Below are 22,383 nucleotides of genomic sequence, written 5' to 3' on the forward strand. Positions count from 1 at the left end.
AGCTGATATACTCACTGGGATATGAAAATTTAATCATCAGCAAGACTACGGAGGGACAGCATTTATTGAGAATACTATCTCTAAATACTGCGCAGATTAGAACATTAATCCAATATGTATTTAAAATGACATTTTGTCATCATCATATCATCATTTAGTTGGAACTAAACAACACAGTGAGGTTTAAATATAGGTACAGGTGGCATTACACACATTAGATTCTCATTACTCACTCATTAATTCATTCATCCATTTTTTTCAACAAATATTGATTTTGAACTATATGTACCAAAATACTTGTCACCTGCCTGACTTTGGCCATATTATTAAACCTCTTCATAATCCTCATCTTTAATAAGATATTTAAAAATAGTTACTTCATATGGTGTAGGGATTAAACAAGAGTGCAAAGACACCAGTACTTAGTTTGTTTGTTGCTGCCTACAATTTTGTTCAGCATCCATTTGTGGTTCTTCTACCTGAAATGTAAGGAATATGATAAAGGAACTGTCTTTCTCTATACAGTCTTTTGGCCTTAAACAAGCATAGACTCACAAACTGATACTTCCTCCCATCTTTAGTTGCTCTGAACACGTATCTGTGTGTTTCTCTGTGTGTGTGTATGTGTGTATGTTTGAAAGGGATGTCTCTAGGCTTGTATTTCTTCCTCAAAAATTATTTTCTGTATAAAGAGAATATAAATTGGATGAAGAGTGCATTAGGAGGATGTCTCCACAGGTGAGAAAAGCACCCTTTGGCTCCCTCCCCAATCTTTCTGTCTATTGGCTTCATGCCTGAGTTCTTCAGGGAGAAACCCTGTTCTTCTTTCAGGAGGCTTAGAAGAGGTTCCACATGTTACAGAAGAAGCTGTACCTGCTCCTTCCCCACCACTGGCCACCCACTTCATGGGAGAACTTCATCTGGGGTGTTCTGTAATTTGCAAAGTGAGTCAGCTGTGTGATGGGTGCTTTTAGCCAGCACTTAGAAAGGGGTTCTTTATCTGCTGTGATGAAACTGACCCAGACAATTGGTTAAGCCAGCTTCCTCCCTCTCCATGTCACTCTTTCCTTTCAGTCAAACTTTCCACTCCAAATCCAGAGGATTTAATGGAAACAGATGCCTTGTATTAAAGAATGCCGAAGTACCTTTCTCTCTACCATTAATGCAAAAGCTTTGGGTTGTTCTAAGAGGAAATGTCCAATCAAAATCATCGCATTTTGTTTGAATCAATAAAAATTAAAGTATAAAAAAAATATTCAATAAAGATGCAGACCTACTAGAGAATGGACGTGAGGATATGGGGAGGGGGAAGGGTAAGCTGGGACAAAGTGAGACAATGGCATGGACATATATACACTACCAAACGTAAAATAGATAGTTAGTGGGAAGCAGCTGCATAGCACAGGGAGATCAGCTCGGTGCTTTGTGACCACGTAGAGGGGTGGGATAGGGAGGGTGGGAGGGAGGGGATATGGGGATATATGTATATGTATAACTGATTCACTTTGTTATAAAGCAGAAACTAACACACTATTGTAAAGCAATTATACTCCAATAAATATGTTAAAAATAAAAAGAAAAGCTGTATTCACCAGCCACTATGACTCTGACAGATTTTCAATACTTAAAGAAAAAAAAAATGATAATAATATTCAAGATAGTCTAAATTTGTCAAGATCAAAAGCAAAGTATGGAGTATATGCTTTTTTTTCCTCCAATTTCGTGAATGATTGGAAACAGCATTATAATCAGTATTTTTAAAAACTAGATACTTAGTCCCAAGAGGAGATGGTACTCAGCCAAAGTCATGCAGAAAATTAATAGGAGTTTGGATTCCTAAATTACAGCCTTAATTTATTTTATATAGAAATGTCTCTTAAAGTAAAAGTCTTCTGATACCATTGAGGAAGTGAAAGCTACTGAATTTCTCAATATCACCTCCTTAACCAATTTTTCCCCTGACCACGCATCCCTTTGATTTCCTTTGCTAAAAGGCCTTATTTAACCATTCCCCCTACCCCAGACCAATCACCTATTAAAGGATGCAGTTTTTCAGGACACAACCTTTGGAATCACTACCTTTTAAAAGGCTTCTTTAATCTCCTCTTTCCATACTAGGTGGTTTAGCTGGCACTCCTCTCCGTCCCTATGTCATGAACTCTGGCACGTGTCCTATGTCATCACACCATTTTGATTGCCCATATCCATCTCTTTTAGGATTTATCATACACAACAGTGCACCCTCAATGCCTGGCACATGATTTATCAGAGTGTAGATGTTGACCAAATATGAGTTAACGTGAATTACAAAGACATTCTCACTCATCAGTGCATATCCTGGCATTGGTGGGCAGCCTGAGTTTATCTGAATATTTCTTCTCAGAGGTCTGAACAAGAAAATCCTTTGGCCAGACCCCTTGGCAATGGAAATGATAATCTATGTAATCCTGATTAAAAAAGAGACCTTGTATGCTTACAATTTATCACTTTTGCTCAGAAGGTAAAACAATGACTCAATTCCAAAGGCATTCCTTGAAGACTCTATGTATTATCTAGATTTTTAGGAAAGACAACCATTCATTACATGGATGTTTTTTCCCCAATGAGCATTTTTTTCCTTAGCTCATTTTTACAGGTTCCACTGAGACAAATGTTATTTGTATCCAATGAAGAAAGATAGTCTGAGTTTCAAAAAAAGGTCAATGAATTAAGTTATTTTATTTTTAAGCTGGTCATTTTTCATACCCTTGATTGCCTGGAGGAAAGTTTAGACTGTCCTGCAACTTCACCCTGATTTCTTTAGATAATTAAGCATTTATTACTCACTTGCCTTGCATTTTATTTAGATTTTCCATCTTCAGTCATTTAGGATGGACTGCAACTGTTTTCTCACTGCTGTCCTCAAATTAGTAGCTTTTTAAATAAATGTCACATTTCTCCCTGTCTGTGCCCAAAATGGTACAAGCAAACATATGGTATTGGGGGTGGCAGGGAGAGGGAAACAAAAAAAGAGAAAACATTTATAGAATACAAATAAGCTATTTTCAGCCTTTTGAAGCTATTCACAAAAGTGACAATTCATTTTATAATTACTACCGCCTCACATCTTATCTGACACCAAACTGCCTCGTATGTCTATGTATAAAGGAGACCTGGGCCTGCTTCCAAGTTCTATAGGTCCGCTTGTAAACCAATGGCAGCCCCAGGCACAAACTACAATGCGTGGAAGTCAAGTCGGGGTACAGGAGAATGCTGAAAACCTGGATCTTGCAATCAGAGAGACTCACTTTGAATCTTGCTTCAAACACCTTGTGTAATAAATGTATCAATTCTGATCCTCTGTTCTCTCATCAGTAACACTGAGATGACATTAGTACCTATCTCAAAATATTGTGTGGAATAAATTAAATTAAATTTGATAATGCATGCAAACCCAATTAGCACACTGCCGAGAACATAATACGTGTTCAATAAATGAGGTGGTGGTTGTTTACATTCTTGTTTTTATTTTTCCTGTTGTTTATAATTTGACAGAGAGTTTGATTTAAAGAGGGGGAAGGCATTTTACCTTACTTTCTCTGAAACACAATTTTGTCAGTTGCAAAACAGAGACATAAATTCTTCCCTCTATACTGTGGTTTAGAAACACAATAATATTTTCCCTTTTTTACTGTTATTATTATTATTACTATCACAGTGACCTCTGGAATAGGGAGATATATCAATAACCATTCCTTCCTTCTGCAGTGGCCCCTGAACCTTTCTATCTTCACATCTAATCTAGAACTAAATCTGGGCAAGAATTTATCGCTGAATCAAGGCTCATTTTTGCAAGTACCAGAATAGCATTGCATTGGCTAGACACTTAAGACATAGTATGAGACTTGGAAATGACAGGAATTTTAGTCTTAAGTGAATCTCAACAACAACAACAAAAATCACATGTGAGATTACAATGGTGTTCTTCTCACCACAAAAATAGAAGGAAGACATGCTGGAAAGCAAGCTGGATTTCCTACCTGGTGCTTCACACATCCTCTCTTTGAGTTGTGGCAAGCTTTTCTCTTTCTCTTTATTAATTCGTTCCTTCCTTCTATCCTTCCTCCCCACCCCACCCTCTTCTTGCCTTCCTATCTCAACTACTTACTGAATGACTTTAGGGGCCAAACATTCTGCTAGGCATAGGGATGCAAAATGAACAAATCAGACAAGCCCCATTCTTTCATGAACTATACATTCTAGCATGAAAACTGACTTAGAATTATAAACAAGTCAATTACAAGATAATTACTGATTATGAGATGCTCAAAGAAGATGATAAACAGAAAAAATGGCAAATCTTTCAGCAGTCTTAAGCTTATACCTAAAACAGGAGGAGAAGCTCTCCTTCCGACAGAGTGATTGATGTGTTACATGGCAACAGGAAATAATTCCAGAAAATTAGAAAGTAGCAAGCAAGGGGGCAGCAGAACTTCTGTTCCAAAGTCCAGAGTTCTATTCTTAGCATTTTTGTGAGGCTAAAACAAGACACATAAATCTATTCTTGTCTCCTATGTTCCGGTTTCCTTTTCTTTACTGAAAATATTCTAGCATCAGTGACCTGCTGACAGTGGGCAATGGGCAATCTTCTTTATAAAGATCATCCCACCAAATGATTCTCCAGATACAAGCTTGGAGTCCTACAATTCAACCCCGTTCAGACACTATCTACCCAGAGGTAGCATCAGGCTCCGCAGGCTGTCACCCGAGCTGACCAACTGATTAAAGATCAGTTTCCCTCATCCCCCTTCTTGGACTTCAGACTCTAGTTGCAAGTCTAGGTTGTTACTTGTTCTTCTGACCAACTGGCTATAAATCAGAAGTCCCCACGACCCCCTCCTTGAGTTCAATTAATTTGCTAGAGCTCTTAAGAGAACTCAGAAAAACATTTCACTTCCTAGATTATCAGTTTATTGTAAAAAGATACAACTCAGGAATGGCCACATGGAAGAGATGCATGGGGCAAGGTATCGGGAAAGGGTGCGGAGATGCCATGCTTTCTTTAGGTGCCACTCTCCCCAAATCTCCACCTGTTCACCAATCCAGAAGCTCTCTGAACCCCGTCCTTTTCAGATTTTATGGAGGCTTCATTATAAGGGCAGGACTGATGAAATCATTGGCCATTGACAAAAGATTCACACTCCAGCCCTTTTCTCCTCCCCAGAGGTCTGAGGGTGGGACTGAAAGTTCCAACCCTTTAATCAGAACACTGGTTCCCTAAGTCACCTGGTTAACATAACAAAAGACACCTTCATCACTCTCACCTCTTAGGAAATTCTAAGGATTTTAGGAGCTCTGTGCCAGAAACTGGGACAAAGACCAAATGTACATTTCTTGTTATAAATCAAAATAGCACAATAGCCTTTTTTTTTTCCAATAAATGTACCTATTAACACTCCTACTATCAGTTTTTGACTAATTCACCAAGCACATGCTAATTTTATGTATTATTGTTTTAAATAAACATCACATTCTCAACGTTCTCTCTTTTGTTTTTGCCATGCCTTGTGGCAGCCACAGAGGCCTACCGCTTGGATTCTTCTCAAGAAAGAACTTGCCCAAGAGTGCAGTTAGCCGACAACATCCAGCTGAGGCATTTTTAGGATCGGTTTTAAGATTCAAGCAGAGGACCTACTCTTCCCAGACACATCCCAGCCAATGACTGTGCATGGCAGGTGATAATAAAGCCTGGTCATTTGTGTGCACCATGAGACTCCTTTTAAGAGAAATCTTTGTTCCAGGGACCTCTATGGGTTTGGCCAAGATGCTGTCAAATCTACACTGCCTTACCCTATGTCCTCTCCTCCTAACTTACATGGGAATGAGATCTGTCTGCATCACAGTATGATGGGCTTCCCTGCCTACTTCTGTTTCATCTCTGATATGGATTGAATGTTTTTGTCCTTCTCCAGATTCATGCACGGAACTGTAATCCTCACTGTGATGGTATTTGGAGGTGGGGGCTTTGAGAGGTAGATCATGAGGGTGAAGACCTCATAAATACTATTAGCGTTCATGTATAAAGAGGCCAGAGAGCCAGCTTGTTCTCTTTCCAAGAGGACAGGAGAAGTCAGCCTCTGCAACCCAGAAGAGGGTCCTCACCGGAACCCAACCATGCCCACACTGATCTCAAACTTCCAGCCTCTAGAACTCTAAGAAATAACTTTCTGATTCTTATAAGCCACCCAGTTTATTGTATTTTGTTATAGCAGCTGGAACTAAGACAGTGCTTCTTCTATCTTTCGCAGTCATTAACCCCCAGCAAGTCACTTGTTTTCCTAACTCCACCTCAAAGTCTATTTCCCAGAGGACACAACTGATGCACATCCTTTTGGTCACCAGGAAGGGTATTCAAAGTATTTTGAATCTGTTTCTGTGTCTATACACATACACATACATTCATACCAGTTTCAAATTTTTTTTAAAAAAGAGAACAAAGGCCTCAGAGATTGACAAATTTAGATTCTTTGGGAACAACTAACACTCAGTTTTCATTTGAACACACTCAAGTGTAATTACGCACACATTTACACAATAAGGTTTACATTTCACTCACACATATTGATGTTTCAGCTAAAGAACTCAGGCCGACTTTATTGATTATTAAATTTAGCCTCTATTTCCTTCTGCATTGTGTCTGCTATACTTAAAAACCTCAACTTCACTCAACCAATATTTATTAAGCAACTATTATGTATACGCTTCAAGTATCATTTCTCTCCATTACGTTTTCCACAATAGTACCAGAATAACTTTCTAAAATATACGTCAGATAACTTTGTATCTGTCACATTGGAAATGATAAGGCTAAAATGAATATGTGTTGAGATAAACACTAATTATGCTAAGTAAAAATGTAAATCTTAAATGATGCTGACAATATTTAATTAAGCAAATGGCAGTATATGTCAATGAGATTTAAAATTGCCCAAATCCTCTGACTTAGTAGCGGGCTTTTATTCTCTGTACTTCATGGTAAGTTATTCTTAAGATATAAATTATTTAAATGGCATCACCCATACTGCCTTGTATTTATGTTGAAAAAAAAAGTCTGTCTGCCAAAATGGATTGTGAGATACTGAGATTAGCTGAGTGGATTGTGAGATACTGAGATTGTGAGTAGGCTGAGATTAGCCTTTGTGAATTTTGTCTCCTTATACTTAATTTAGCACCTGGAACATAGTGAATGCTGACTGGATGTTTGCTGGATTAATATCCAATGCTGATCCAAAGATACAAACTTACAGTTATAAAGTAAATAAGTCCTGGGGATATAATGTTCAGCACAGTGAGTATAGCTAATAATACTGTGTTGTATATTTGAAAGTTGCAAAGAGAATAGATCCTCTACTCTCTTTGTGTGGTGATGGATGTTAACTACACTTATTGTGATAATCACTTCACAATATATACCTATTATCAAATCTTTATGTTATACATCTGAAACTAATATATAGCTGTGTGTCAATTATTTCTCACTATATTACACTGTAAATGGTGAACTTTTGAGATTCAAGTAAACAAACAAATAGCCGAGGAGCAAAGGAGGAAACTATTCAATTCCCCTTAAGCAATTAACACATTTCTGTTTTGTGGAAGCCACTACACCATAACTATTGCCTATGAAAAGAGAAGTTCAAAGATATCTGACAGTGGCTTTGAAATTAAGGACCTGGGTGTGAGTCCCAACTCTGGTCCCAACTCTCACTGTAACTTTGGCCAAGGAATAGGACATCTCTAGACTTTTTCCCTTCCCTCAAAATTCAAAGCTGACTACCTTCTCTACCACATCCTCAGGGTCATCAAAGAGCACAAATGAGATGAAGTTTATGGCAGACTTCCTCTTTCACTGAGGAAGAAAATGTAATTATGCCCCTAATTAATGTATTTTACAAGAGCTCTTTCCTGTTTCCAAATCTAAATTCAATTTTAAGCCATGACCTATTTATGTATAAATGTACTTTTTCTCACTTTTAAATGCATGAGGATTTTACTCTTTGAATTAGAAAAAAGTGAGGAGAGGCTTTAAATTTTTAATTTAATTAATAATTGACTTAATGGTAAGACATGAAAATTCATCTCAATATTGCTGAAAACTCATGAATCAAAGAAACAATATGTGTATGTGCCCACATATTGAATTTTTCTATTTGGAAATCTGCAGACAAAACCACCAGATACAGAAGAAAAGTACACACAAAAGATGGTGTTATATATGATAATTTTAAAATGTGCTACAAAAAACAAGATGATAAGTGTGACAAAATGGCTTACTCTTACTTCATTGTTAAAATTAAACAATAAAAGATATATCTTCATTTACTAAAAACTATCATTTTATGAAGTTATGTTCCAAATCATTAAAAATAGTTTTTTTGGTCTTGTTTTATTTTTTAAATAACTTATTTCCTGTTTGCTAAAATCTATACCGTTGGACTCAGGATACTGGTGGGGTTTAACATTGGCAAGAATAATAATATCTTCATAAGACCTCTAGTGCATAGATATCAGTATCCTGTTTTACAAATGAGGAATCTACTAGCAAATGTAATAATATCCATGCACGCAATGATTACCACATGTCGTGTACTGTAGGTTTAATATTTATTGCTTCATCTGATCTTCATCATAAGGCTATAACGAAGGTTCCACAGCACTTTATAGATGTGTGAGTTGAAACTTAGAAAGCTTTATAAATGTTACTTGCCAAGCATCATGCAACCTATAAGTAACTGTATTTATTCTTAAATCTGATATTTAAGTCTGCCTGCTTTATAAGCTCATTTTCCCAGGGATGAACAATGGTGCCAGGCCATCTGTTAAACAGGTGATACTCCACAAAGGATCTGCAATTCATTGTAATATGTATCAGAATGATCGTCAGGCTTGCCACGTACCTCCCATTGCACAGGAATAACACATTCAAATGTTATTGATAGGCAGTGAAGTACTTAACCATAACATTTCATAATCCACATCCCAAGAAAAGTATTTTCATAAGCAATGACATGGTAAATAGAATTCAAAATTTAGGCCACAAACCTGTTTCAGGCTCAATGGAAAAATAAGGTTGCCCTTCCAAGATACTATAAACCAACTTCGCACTGTTTCCATAAACTGGGTCATCAGCATCGGTAGCTGTTACATTAGTGACAGATGTACCTAAAAGAAAAAAAAAGAAAGAAAGAGAGAGAGAGAAAAAATAATAATTAACACGTTACTCTTTGCCAAGAACTAAATTTTGTCAAGCATATTATACAGAAATCCATGTGTGGGAATAAGAAGGAAAAGAAATCATTTTAAAAATATGGAGATAAACTACTCTATCATAACTTCAATGATATACAAACCTTTTAAAAGAAAGGGTACTGCTAGGTTGGAGTACTATATAAAGATAGCTCTATTAGAATTGGTATTATTTAAGATTCCTTTGTAGTTTTCATTTAAAGATACCTATCAGATTCATGTGGGCTTAGAGAATATGAAAAAGATACATATCAAAGAAATATGAAACGTAAGGTTAATAATATGGGTATAACATGTAGCATTTAAGTTTTGCAAAAGCATAACTGAATGTACCTGGAAAAAGTGGCTGCTGAAAAAAGCTGTGCAGAAATATCAAAGGAATATTTTATCCCATTTTTTTAATTCCTCAGAATATAAAATTATATTGGAACTACCAAGTAATCAGCATGTTTAGATAATTGGGCCTATGGATAACAGAATCAAAACCTTTATTTTTTTCCCAGATTAATTTTCTATTTTTATTCACTCATTCATTTAGCAATTGAACACATTCAGCTTACCTGATACAAAATATATATATTACAACAAAATCTACACTCAAGAAGCTTACAGTTTGGTGAGGGGAGGGAAAAGGAGGGAAGACACAAATGTACCTAGACATTCAGCTGAATGCAATAGCACAGGATTTGGACCCCTCACTTAATCCAGCACAGACTGGATACGGTCAGGGACAGCTTTCTGAGAGGCACTGCATTTGAGTGGAATTATGAAAGACAGGCAGAGTTTAACCAGGAGAAGAAGAGCAGGGGAGGAATCTTAAACGAAAGTCAAGCATAAATAAAAGCAAAATAGTCTGAGAGACTGAGGGAAATTCTGGTAATTGCTGAAAGTGAGGAGAAATTGGAGAAGTCTGGTGTGGTATCAGAATCATGTTCTATGAGGGCAGGGTCAATGTCTTCCTCACCCAGTAAGCGTCAGACGTATAATTATCGAACATATATTTGCTAATTGAATGAATGGACGAATGAATGAATGATCTGATGATTTCATGACAAACGGTAGGTAGGTATCACAAATGAGTTTCCTAGAAATAGATTCTAAGATGAAGATTTCTCGAATTTTCACTGAAGAGTCTCTGATCAACATCTGTGGGAAAGTGAAAAGGACAAATCTGTGCAGAAGGAACACTTGGGCAATGATGCAGTTAAAACATAGACCTCAGTGGTCTCCCCTCTAGAGCTGGGACAGTCATTGAGGAGATCCATCCAGGACTTTATACTCTGGCACTGACCAGTTATTGGCTGTGGGAACCTCCCTGAGAATGGAGGCTTGGCCCTGGTCCAGGGAGCTATCTTCAGCTGAGGGATCATCAGCCCTGAGCTGTCAATTGTCAACACTCCCAGCAGCTTAGGGAAGAGTGTTTTAAATCTGAAGGGAGTTGAGGGTGGATCTGAGCAGCATTCCTCTACGTTTGCTGAAACAATGTAGAGCCTTTGCAAAATCTTGCCAATCAAAATCTTTTTGAAGTGTTTTGAATTACAGTCACTACAGAGGACAATGTAACGATATTTGTCAAGCAGTTGATTGTCCTGTAAAATTGGAATTTGTACTCAGAATGATGATTCAGAGGTGCTACACAAGTCTACAGTCAGAAATTTAAAAATGCTCTGAATGTCAGTTGTGTAATACATTCCACGAGATACTGGGAACAGTATCAAAAAAATAAATTAACAAAGACTCATGTTCACAGGTAGCTCATCAACGAGCTGGTGAAATGAGGACATGAAAGTACAGTATTTGCAGTTATTTGAATATTGTGTGGGATGGAGAAGAAATGGAGGAAAAACATTCCAGGTGAGAGGAGGATAATAAGATAAAAGTGACTAGATTTTTCTAGGAGGAGAGATGTCTGGAAAAGCCAGCCATTAAAGCTAAGGTTGGAGATGCAAGCTGAGAAAAAAAATACAAGGGCACGTGAATGTCAAGATGGGGAGAGCTGGCTTCATCCTGTAGGAAAGAGAGAAAATATATCAGTTAGGGATCAACCCTAGGTAGGAGGCTCCTCCATTAGTGCTCCCAGATTCAGCTGGAGGCAGAGATACAGAAGATTAGGTGATCAGATGAGTTATGTGGTTTACAGCAACAGTCCAGTTAAGAGGTGACAAAACATTGACACTGGGTAATGACAATAAATATGGGTCTCAAAGCTTTTTTTCTTGTTTTGGTCCTTGCATTAAGTTTATCTAAAATGTTCAACTGGGGGTAAGCTGAGTAAGAGATTTTGAAAAATGAATCGCGAGAAAAAGATTCAAGAATTACTGAAAGAAGTGAGTTCAGAGACTGATCAGAAAGGGTGAACTCTTCCATGCAGAAGACCACACAAGAACTTTTTTGTTTTCCTTTGTTTTGTTGTGTATTTACTTAGATTTCTTTTAGGAGAAATGATCTTCCCCCATTATGAAGTAACACATTATCAGGAAAATAAAGTCAAGCTCTATAATCTGAATCATGCTAAGTTAGTCAGTGTGAGCGTTTTGTACCAGCCTCTGTTTAGGCTGGAAAAAGAGAAGTGACAAAGTAAAAACTTTCTGTCATCAACAAATTTACCTTCTAGTGAGGGACTCTAAAATTAAGAAATGTCTTCACAGAGAAAAAAATAAATAAATCTAGATAGTGTCTGAACAATGACAGGATCCCTGAATATATTTGTGGGGTGAGTGTATTTGGGCAGAGTAGCGTGGGGTTAATAGTTTCACAGATGGAATAGTTCCATGTGGAATGTTCTGAAACAAGTACCTCTTCCTCTTTGGACCAATCACTTAACTTGTCTTAGCCCCAGATTTCAAATCTACAATGAATATTAGAGTTACTGTGAGGGTCAAACAAAATAATATATGTAGGGGCTAGAACGGAAATTACCACATGCTAAGCCTATGAGTATCACACCTCTGCTCACGGATTAGAATCTAGCTTTGAAAAATATTTAGATCCCTAGGGTTCCTTTCAGATCTGTGGGATGGCAATACAGGGATGAGGGTGGGATACACTTTTTAAAGTCTTTTCAGGCAATTCTGATGTAAAGCCACAGTTCAGAACAACTGGAGTGGGCACCAGACTTTTAAAAATTTAACTTCACTCTTCTCCATAGAAGCATTAATTTCTACCCTGATTACCGTGAAGAACTTTTGCTCAGATTTGCATATAAAATAAAGTAATTTTTAAACCACTCCCACTGCATAAACAGTCATGGAGATTATTTCTTATTAAATAGAAGTTGGGGATAGCTCCTTGAGAATTTACTGTTACAAGACTGATGAAGATTACATCTATTTTCATTAGTTAGTATAAATTTATATTATCTTATTATGAAAGGACTCCTATCACATTACCTAACATTGAGGCAAGAGTAGGGGACCATTTTCTCCATCGTTTACACGCTCTGCTCTGTGATTCAGTTTTTTCACATACAAAAACAATAGTTTTTATTCTTCAAACCTCTAAGTTTTGTGTGAGGATCAAATGAGATACTAGTAAGTAGAGAGCAGTGGCTGAGAAGATAAATTTGAAGTCAAACTGTCTCTAACCAGAACACCTGTTTTATATTCCATCCTCAAGTTTTACTAGTTCTGTGTCCTTGGCCAAGTGACAAAACTTTTCTAACCTTGGATTCCTTAACCTGTAAAAAAGGAAGGTGATAGTAATTGTTATATCCTAGGTTTACTGAGTTAATTAAATATAATAATTTATGCAAACAGTATAGGAGTTATTTACACAGTATTTCTGAGAGCTTTATTGTCACTATAATTACATGTACATATGTGTATGTACATGAGAGACTGAATAATATAAACTAGTCTTTTACAATTTTAAGTGGTGGTGGATGTTGTAATTTATAATTTTGTCCTGCCTAGTCGTTACAATAGTAGCTTATTTCCACTGGAGAGGATGTGGAGAAAAGGGAACCCTCCTACATTGTTGGTGGGAACGTAAGTTGGTGCAGCCACTGTGGAAGAAAGTATGGAGGTTCCCCGGAAAACTAAAAATAGAATCACCACATGATCCAGCAATCCCACTCCTGGGCATATATCCAGACAAAACTGTAATTCAAAAAGAGGCATGCACCCCTATGTTCATAGCAGTACCATTCACAATAACCATGACATGGAAACAACCTACATGTCCGTCGACAGAGGAATGGATAAAGAAGATGTGGTACATATATAACAATGGAATACTACTCAGCCATAAAAAAATGAAATAATGCCATTTGTAGCAACATGGATGCAACTATAGATTTATCATACTAACTCAGGTAAGTCAGAAAGAGAAAAATACCATATGATACCACTTATACGTGGAATCTAAAATATGACACAAATGAACCTATCTATGAAATAGAAACAGAATCAGGGACATAGAGAATAGACTGGTGGTTGTCAAGGGGGAGGAGGGTGGGAGAGGCATGGATTGGGAGTTTGGGATTAGCAGATGCAAACTATTATATACAGGATGGATAAAAAACAAAGTCCTCCTGTAGAGCACAGGGAACTATATTCAATATCCTGTGATAAACCATAATGGAAAAGAAAAAAATAATAGCTTATTTCCTTAAATTTGGAAGAGGAAACACAAAAAGGTATTCTCAATTATAACAATATGTTCTTGTCTTTAATAAGAAAGTGACTTAGAACACACACACACACACACACACACACACACACACACACACACACAAATCTCACATTCTCCCATCTAGTCAATACCATGTCAATTTGCTGTCTTTAATAAGAAAGTGACTTAGAAAACACACACACACACACACACACACACAAATCTCACATTCTCCCATCTAGTCAATTCCATGTCAATTTGCTCTGTGGTATAAAATTGCTGTGGGTTCAAAAATACAATGTATTTTGATGTAGCCAGCACAAGACCAGGCACTGGACACACCCTCAATACAAGTTTCTCAATGTTATTTGAGTGAGTATCTCTCATATTTGAGTGTCATATCTCCCTGTCCGTTGAAATCCCACACGCTTCCCAAGAAGAACCACTGGGCTGGGGACCGTAACAAAGCTAAGACAAGCTTTTACCCACATCCTCCTCCAGGATATTTCTGCCTGTTGTCTGGCTTCCCAGGAAATCCACATCCTTCAACTTCAGACACCTGGAAATGAAAAGGCAGCACTACTTTCCGTCAAGGATGATATTTCTCCTAATAGTGCTTCAAGACTGTTGATGTACCTGTACACTGGAATAAATGTGTGCAGAGGTTTTGTGGATGCATTTGTCAAGTGATTACCCAGAGGGGGAAAAATGGATGCTTTGAGGTTAATCTTACAGCAGAAAAGATTTCCAGTCAAGCTGCAGTATAGGCTTCTCCATGGAAATGCATGCAGAATGCAGACCACAGAGGCAAATTGAAAAGTGTAAACCTTGTGGGATAATGTTTCTTCAAAGCAGCAAGTGTTGGTGTGTGATAAATAGGACCCTGAGTAATACCCAGGAAATATAACAACAGTATTCTCTGTTTGTGTTTTCATTTGGAACTGTTTTTGTCCCTTTGTCGAGGATACAAGAGACTCATTTAGCTAGTGACTATAAATTTGACACTGTGCCATTTCTCCAAGAAAGCCCCTATTATAATCCAACTTGATGCTGATCCTAATTATAATAATATAGCTGTTGTATTTCCAGCTGTTGTCAACAAAAATGATCCCTGTCACCACAATTCATCCTGCTAGTATCAAGTCAAGTGTGAACATGTCAACTCCAAGGTGAATTCTGCTTTTAATAAACCCATTTTTCTGCATTTAGCTTCTTGGTTAAGTGCAATTTGCCGAAGTGCTGCTTGGATTTTAATTAACAGAGGGCTCCAGTCTCATTTGCCTCTTGCTACACCTGAAAGTCCCCTCCTATTAGCAGCAGAACCTACACATCTGCCCCCTATAATGACAGCAAACACTACAAGCAAAATTAACCATTAACAATTTTACAGTCAGGTTAGAGGTTCCAGTCTGCTGACAAACTAAGATGAAAGGTCTTCGGGAAAATAAGATGTTGGGATTTGGGTAGGGCAGCTCTGTTAGCTAGGCTCTACTTCTTTATGAGCAAGACAGCACACCAATTCTGCACATTACTCAGAAAGAAAAAATGCTGGTGCTGACACCCTGAGCAGAAAAACAAAGGTTTGGTGCAGCGTGAAAATGTGCACACTGGAAAAGCTAAAACTCTTACCATAAGAAGAACACAAGCCCCATTTGCAAAGACTCATTTGCAATACATTTTCAGAGAATAAGCATTTCAATAGCAGGTGAAAAAATAAAACAGCAGAACCTTTGCAATAGCTGAAATTCAGAAAGGTATGCATTATTGGCCCTCCTAATATCATCTTCCAACTTTGATTTGACCTTTTGGCTACTCTGATCCAAGTTCAGTATGTACAATACCCAGAAAGAGCGTCTGGCATCATCATCTGAAAACATGTTACTTAAACATTCAGACTTTCCGAAGATCATAGGCCTAACAGGTCATAGCAACCGATGCAAATGCCTTCATTATTTTAATAAAACTAAACCCTCAACCCATCTTCCCTCATCCTCCTTATTAATTCCCCCCAGTAGTAGGCAATACAAGACATAATGGGGAACAGGTGTTGCTAATGACAACCCTTTTTGGTTGTTGTTGAATAGCAGGGCAGTAATTTCATAACACCTGCGTAACTTGTTGACTTACTAGAAGCTAAAGAATCTGGCCCTGGATGTTTTAAACGTGTCATGAGAGATCCTTTTTTTTTTTTTTTTTTTTTTTTTAGTTTTATCAAACCATGCTCTGGGGTTCCTCTGTACATGACTGGCATGCACTTTTAGAGTTTCTTTTGGTTTGTTTGTTGTGCACCCCGTACCCCACCCCCAATTACAACACAGCACAGACCTAGTGTGCTTAAGAAAAAATCTGAGAAATAAAGGCAGGCAGCCAATCCATTTTTCTTCACATCTCTCTGACTGATAACATAGGTTTCAACATTCATTTCTCCTGAAGGGCCTCAAGTAAACTGCCCCAGTGGGAAAGATGGCCTAAATCCTACCAGTATTTTTTTTTCTCATTTTGCTGTTTGATTATAGAAGACATACGCCAAACACCCAAATCGCCAAGGGATGCTTTAGGGTGTCTTTGGAAGAAGAGGAGGATTAAACACGGATCAGTAAAAATTACAGCTTGTTTTTTTGTTTTTTTTTGTAACCCTGTGTATGAAGAGTTCTTCCCAACCAAGTTCTGGGGGAAATAAATAGTGAACTGTACCATCTGGCTGTTTGGGGTTCATTCACCTATAAGCAAGAAGACAGGTTTCCACTTCCTTCTAGGAACTTGTGCTCTGAACCACTGTTGTCTAACTAGAAAGTTATGTCAGGGTGCTAATAGAAGATTTAACTCTTCTCTTTTATTGGTGATCAATCCTGCAATTGAACAGGAGGCCGAGGTGGCCTCCGCTTGCCATTTCACTTCAGAAACCTCTCTTTGAAGACACACACCACACAGTGCAATCCTAAACAATCGCGTCCCACGCCATCTTCTTTTGCAAAGGCCTAACCATTGCTCGTTGGGTGTTCTCCTCCTGTGCCAGCTCTCAGCCTGTAGTGAAACGTTGCTGCCAAATTCTACAGGGTCCAAATTGAATTTATTATGGGAACAGGGACAGATTCTTAACTGCAGTCGGGGGGATAGACAGCACCAAAACGTATCCTGTCATTTCTCTGGCTCTGTTTTGAGACATAAACTGGGGAAATAAAGTTCAGTTTCCATATTATATTCTGGAGCATTTCGAGGTATAAACAGTTTTGTAACTTAATGAAACCTCCATACACACTTAACATTGTGCTTTTAAAATGAGCCTGAAAGTTTCTGGAACAATTAAACACTTCAGAAAACGCACTGGAGCACACAGATGTCTTCTATTCACCCATGCATCATTTCAGCAAACATCCGTAATGTGCATAGGGTGAGAGAAATGAAAAATAATGTATGTATGTGTAACTGTAAAATCTCAGCCATGTTTACTATGCACAGGAGAAAAATGCCTTCTATATCCCGGGCAAACGCCAGGATGGTGGGCTACCCACTGCTTTCGCAAACCTATAATGAGGACAATTGGAGGCCTGGTTGTGAAAACTAATAAGCTGAATGTTTTACAGTTTCATGTGCATAAATAAACACTTTCAGAATCGGAATGACTCTTTTATAATACAACAGGGGAAAAAAAGTATATTTTCTTTTCTTAGGCGGCCTGTTCCCAGCAATCAGGCCTTTGCTGTTCCAGTACCTATGGAACAAAATCCTATAAATGCTTAAGTAAACTAGCATCATTTATGCTTTAGACTGACAACTATTTCCATCCTGACCTTGCACAATTATCCTACCAGTGGCACTGCAGGCATCTTCTACAATGTGTCAGGATTGCAGCAGGTAGAAGCTTTGTTAATTCTGTTTTATTATCTGAATTCATTCATACACTCGCACAAAGCCTATTTGCATATTACGTGCTGTGTGCGCGGCTCAGAGTTAGATGGGGAGGCTACAAGAATGTGCAACAAAGTCCGAGTTTCTGTCCCAACAGTGTTTGAAGTTTATTTTAGCAGTGCTTTCACATCATTTCACTTTATTATAGGAAACTGTGCCAATCTTTAAGTTTATTTCTCGAAGTCATGATGCAGTGGAAAACACCTATATACTACAGTTATAACGGCAGAAGATTTTGTTCACATCATCTTATTATAAGACAGATCATATTCTACATCAATGACTTGCCACTCTCACACAGCAAGGGCATTTTTCTTTTTTCTTTTTTTTTTTTTTACATCTTTAAGGCTCAGTTTCTTAACCTAAAAAATGGGAATGATATCACCCACTTCATGTTGTTATTCTAAGGCTCCATAAAGGTACCACACAATCAGCACTCCCTGGGTGATGGGACATTGTATAAAGCCACATCCCTGGGCTCTCCAGGGCATGCTACTACTTTATTAACGTTTGATGAAGTGAGAATTTGGGGCCAAGATGCGTAAGAAAAAATATAACCATTGCAGTGGCTGTTCATTTTTATTCTTTTAGAATAAGCTTAATTTTCTAGTTAAAAGACAGGACTTTTAAAAATTTCAGTAGTGTGGTCGTGGCTGCCCTGCCTCCCTTTCTTTCTTTCTTTTTCCCCCCAGCTTTACTGAGGTATAATTGACAAAAAATTGCAATATATTTAAAGTGGTGTACAACGTGATGATTTGATATATGTATACATTGTCAAATGATTACCACAGTCAAGTTCATTAACACATGCATCACATCACATAGTTACCTTTTCCCCCCAAATGTGAAATACAAAATGAGTAACTCTCCTATCAAATTGCGAACCTGGCAACATGAAAAGCCACTGAGCTGTTGTGCTACTGGGAAGGGAAAGTCCTAGACAAAACAGGCTTAATTGGGCAATTATTACAGTGCTATGGTTTCAAAGAGATTTAAAAAAATAAGTATTCACGAATTCATCCAAAATATGCCATCCTACATGTGCCGCCAGCTAAAATGGAGGTGAATTGGGCTGATCTCCTATTTGGGCCCTTTATTATTGCAATACATTTTTATTCAGCTCCTGTGATGTGTCAAGCCTTCTTTTAGGCACCTAAGAAACTTGATAGTTAGAAAATTATTGCTTTCTTGAAGGGCAGACTAGTGGAAAGGCAGAAAATTAAATAACGAACAAAAACGATGTGATAAAGTACTGTAGGTCAAAGAAAGGAGCTGGATAACACAGGGCAGCCAAACAGCAACAGCAAGGTTTCTGGGAGGAGGGGACATTGATTTAAGATTAGATTTAAGAAAAAGGATGATCTTGAGTCAATGTTCAGACATGGGATTGCAAATCAGGAAGAACCCCCATGAAAGAGGTTAATCAGATTGGAGCTTTTCTTAGGAAAATACGAAGTTAGAAATGAGTTTTGGACAGCTTTTTTACACCACTCACCCAGAGTTCTCTAATTTAGCCAACTTTGGTTTTTTACACTTTTTGACAGACTTGATCAAGCAAGTACATTCCTATCCCTAATACATCCACCTAAGTCGTTCAGACACAGATTCAAGATTTAGTTGATCCCTAAGCTGAATAGTTCCCTCTTCTGAACTCTAAAAATACTTTATCTGACTGTCTCTCGGGGCACCTTTTACTTTTATATATAAATTGCACTGCATGCAGATTTTTCCTTTTCATACTGAAAGCTTCTTGAAAACAATACTCTTTCTTATTTGCTCAACTTTCCCCTCTAATCTTCTTCTCCAGAATTAACTCACTCTCTAACGTGGCTTCATGCCTTTATCACATCATAAACATAGCTGCACATTGTCCTAGTTGTACGAATGCTAAGAACACCTGGTATAAAATATTTATTTATTTAACGTTTGCAACAAGGCTTTGAGCATTTGTGATGATTATCTGCTTTCAAACAGAAAGGGAAAAATCCTATATTCAAAACCAGAAGTTTCCAAACTGGCCCTTGTAACTACTACACAAGCACCATATGCTTCGGAACTTCATGTATTTAAGTGCAGAAAATATGGCTCAATGTCCTTATCTTTCTCTCTAGCATCTCAGAAAGTGCCTTGCATATAAATATGTGCTAAGTGAATAACTGAGTAAATGAATGAATGGTTATTTTCTTTAGGAACACATATTCAGAAATTAATATAGCAGATTGATCCACTGATATTTTAAATAGGTGTTATTTCTATTTTTTTGTCTCTTTCATATTTTAGGTTGTTAGTGAAGAAACAGGAGAGATTTTTGTTCCTCTTGAGAGTAGTCAGGACCTTGTCTTCCTCAAGAGAAGCCCACTTTTGTGGCTGTAAACAAAAGCTAGTATAATATCAAACCCTTATATAAGGCTGTGAAAATTTCCTATAGAAGAAACGATGGACTGAAGACAGTATTGGGTGGGGAGGTGTTTAGAGGGTGGAAAGTGTTTTTACCAGGAGTAAAGACCCTCCCAGGGACTAGGAAGAACGATAAAGATGGTAGGTTCCACAGGTGATAGGTTGGAGCCTGTCTAGGTTTCACAAGCCTGTACCAAGGATGGCTGCAGTCACATCCATGAAGGCTGATTAGTAAGAGCCCAAGTCTGAAAATTGGGCATCAAAGCCAAGCTTATCATGCAGTGAATAAATAGTCACAAGGCTACCTTCCACCCAGGGCAAGCACAGGTCTAGCAGAGAACTGGACCAGGAGGTTCCATGAGAGAAAATCATTTGATAGTAAAGGGTGGTAGCAACGGCCAGGGATGGGTTGGTGATGGAGGGTGGAGAAGAGCTGGACTCTCCTTCCTGCTGATAGAGCTTGAAGTCTAGTGGACCTTTTTCTGTGATGAATAAGTCCCTCTGGAGTTTCCTATGATCCACAAGAATAAGTACTTTCTGCCCATCTTGCTAGTATGTCCTTAAGGAAATTCTACTTAAACTGGAGCAAATAAGTGGAGATAGCATTTCTTGAATCTGAGCCACTCCTTGCTAGATGTTCCACTGACATTACATAGGGAAGCTCCTTCATTCTTATAAAAATTCACAAACAGGGTACTATGGACTACTTTTTTGTGCCCTCCCCCATTCATATGTTGAATTCCTAATCCTCAGTGGGATAGTATTAGGAGATGGAACGTTTGGGAGGTAATTAGTTCATGAGGATAAAACCCTCAGAGTGGGATGAGCGCACTTAGAAGAACAGGAAAAAGACACCTTGCTTCTCTCTCTCTGCTCTCTACTATGTGAGGACATGGCAAGAAGATGGGTATCTGCAAACCAGGAAGCAGGTTCTCACCAGACGCCAGATCTGCCGACACCTTGATCTCGGACTTCCAGGCCTCCAGAATGGTGAGAAATAAATGTTTGTTATTTACCACCGTCTTTTATTACCAAGTTCTAGGTTATAATTTAAGAAGCTGGCATTCAAGTCCAGTCCTATCTGATCCAAAGACAACATTTCTACTCTACTAAAAAGAAAAAGAGAGGCATACATCATTTGTACTTTGGTATAAGTGTATTTTAAATTAAATTTTACCTATCAAAAAAGCAGAGACTTTCAGTATGGAAAGGGAGAGATATCACTTGGTCCTAATCCCAAATTCTGGTTGGGACAAAGACAGTGATACCACTAACTGTCTCCAACTATGTCCTACATACTATGCCAGGTCCTTTATCTTTCCTTATTCATTTGTATCCTCCAAATATATCTATTAAGCTGAAACTGTTATCTCCATTTTTAGACGGGAAAACAGGCTCAAAGAAGCTAAATAAACGTATTAAGACATATAGTCCATAAGTGGAGAAACACTGTTCTAACTGTTTCATTTTCCCCTCAAACTCCAAGAGTTCAACTCTGGAGTTCCAGCACCTTACCATAAATAGTCATATGTCTGAAACCTAACCATATAACTAAGGAATTCACACATATATAACCCTGACAAATAATCAAAAACACGAGGGCTGTTATTGGAAAATTAGCCTTGGCAAAGGTACCTAACCTCAAAGAAAATTAATCATTGGATTTAAAATCCAAGTTGATCCATGTCAATTCCTAACCCCATCTTTTGCATCTCTGGTACTATTAGCTCATTCCTGGATACAGGGATTCCTGGATACCAGTTAAGAGTCTGTTTTCTTTCCCCCAGTTCATCCTAAAAGATGTGGGAGAGGAAAGGGACTTCTACAGCTGTATAGGAAGAAGTTAAGTGTGGCCATATAAAACAAGCAGAGCATAGAAACTAGAAGAATATAGTGAAACCTTGGCACCTGCTTGCTTGGAAAGAGTTGGGGAAAAAAATATATTGGCAAGTCTACTTGCCTTAATTAAAATCTTGGTGAAACCAAAAGAATACATGAAAGAATAGGCACCGAATTTATGAAAAATGATCAAGGATCTGCCAACATCTTGAGGGTTTTTTTTTTTAAAGTGGGAGGATAGAAACCCACAAAGAGGAAGAGAGGATGAGATAGACAGACTACGACTGATTACACTTTTAGCCCTGAAGATGTACTGATGAATCTGACGTGGACCACACTTTT

At 37.9% G+C, this 22,383-nt stretch overlaps 1 protein-coding gene across 3 annotated transcripts in view; it reads right to left on the reverse strand.

Annotated features, from left to right (window-relative positions):
* The window catches only part of CDH8 (cadherin 8), a 382,227-nt gene that overhangs the window by 197,181 nt on the left and 162,663 nt on the right, over positions 1 to 22,383 (reverse strand). For all 3 annotated transcript variants that reach the window (XM_028478220.1, XM_028478221.1, XM_028478223.1), the window contains one exon: positions 9,082 to 9,201. In XM_028478220.1, the coding sequence (XP_028334021.1) occupies positions 9,082 to 9,201 (120 nt within the window). The remainder of the gene's footprint in view (positions 1 to 9,081; positions 9,202 to 22,383) is intronic.

The sequence above is a fragment of the Physeter macrocephalus genome, chromosome 17 (assembly GCF_002837175.3).
Source record: "Physeter macrocephalus isolate SW-GA chromosome 17, ASM283717v5, whole genome shotgun sequence".
Classification (NCBI taxonomy): Eukaryota; Metazoa; Chordata; class Mammalia; order Artiodactyla; family Physeteridae; genus Physeter; species Physeter macrocephalus.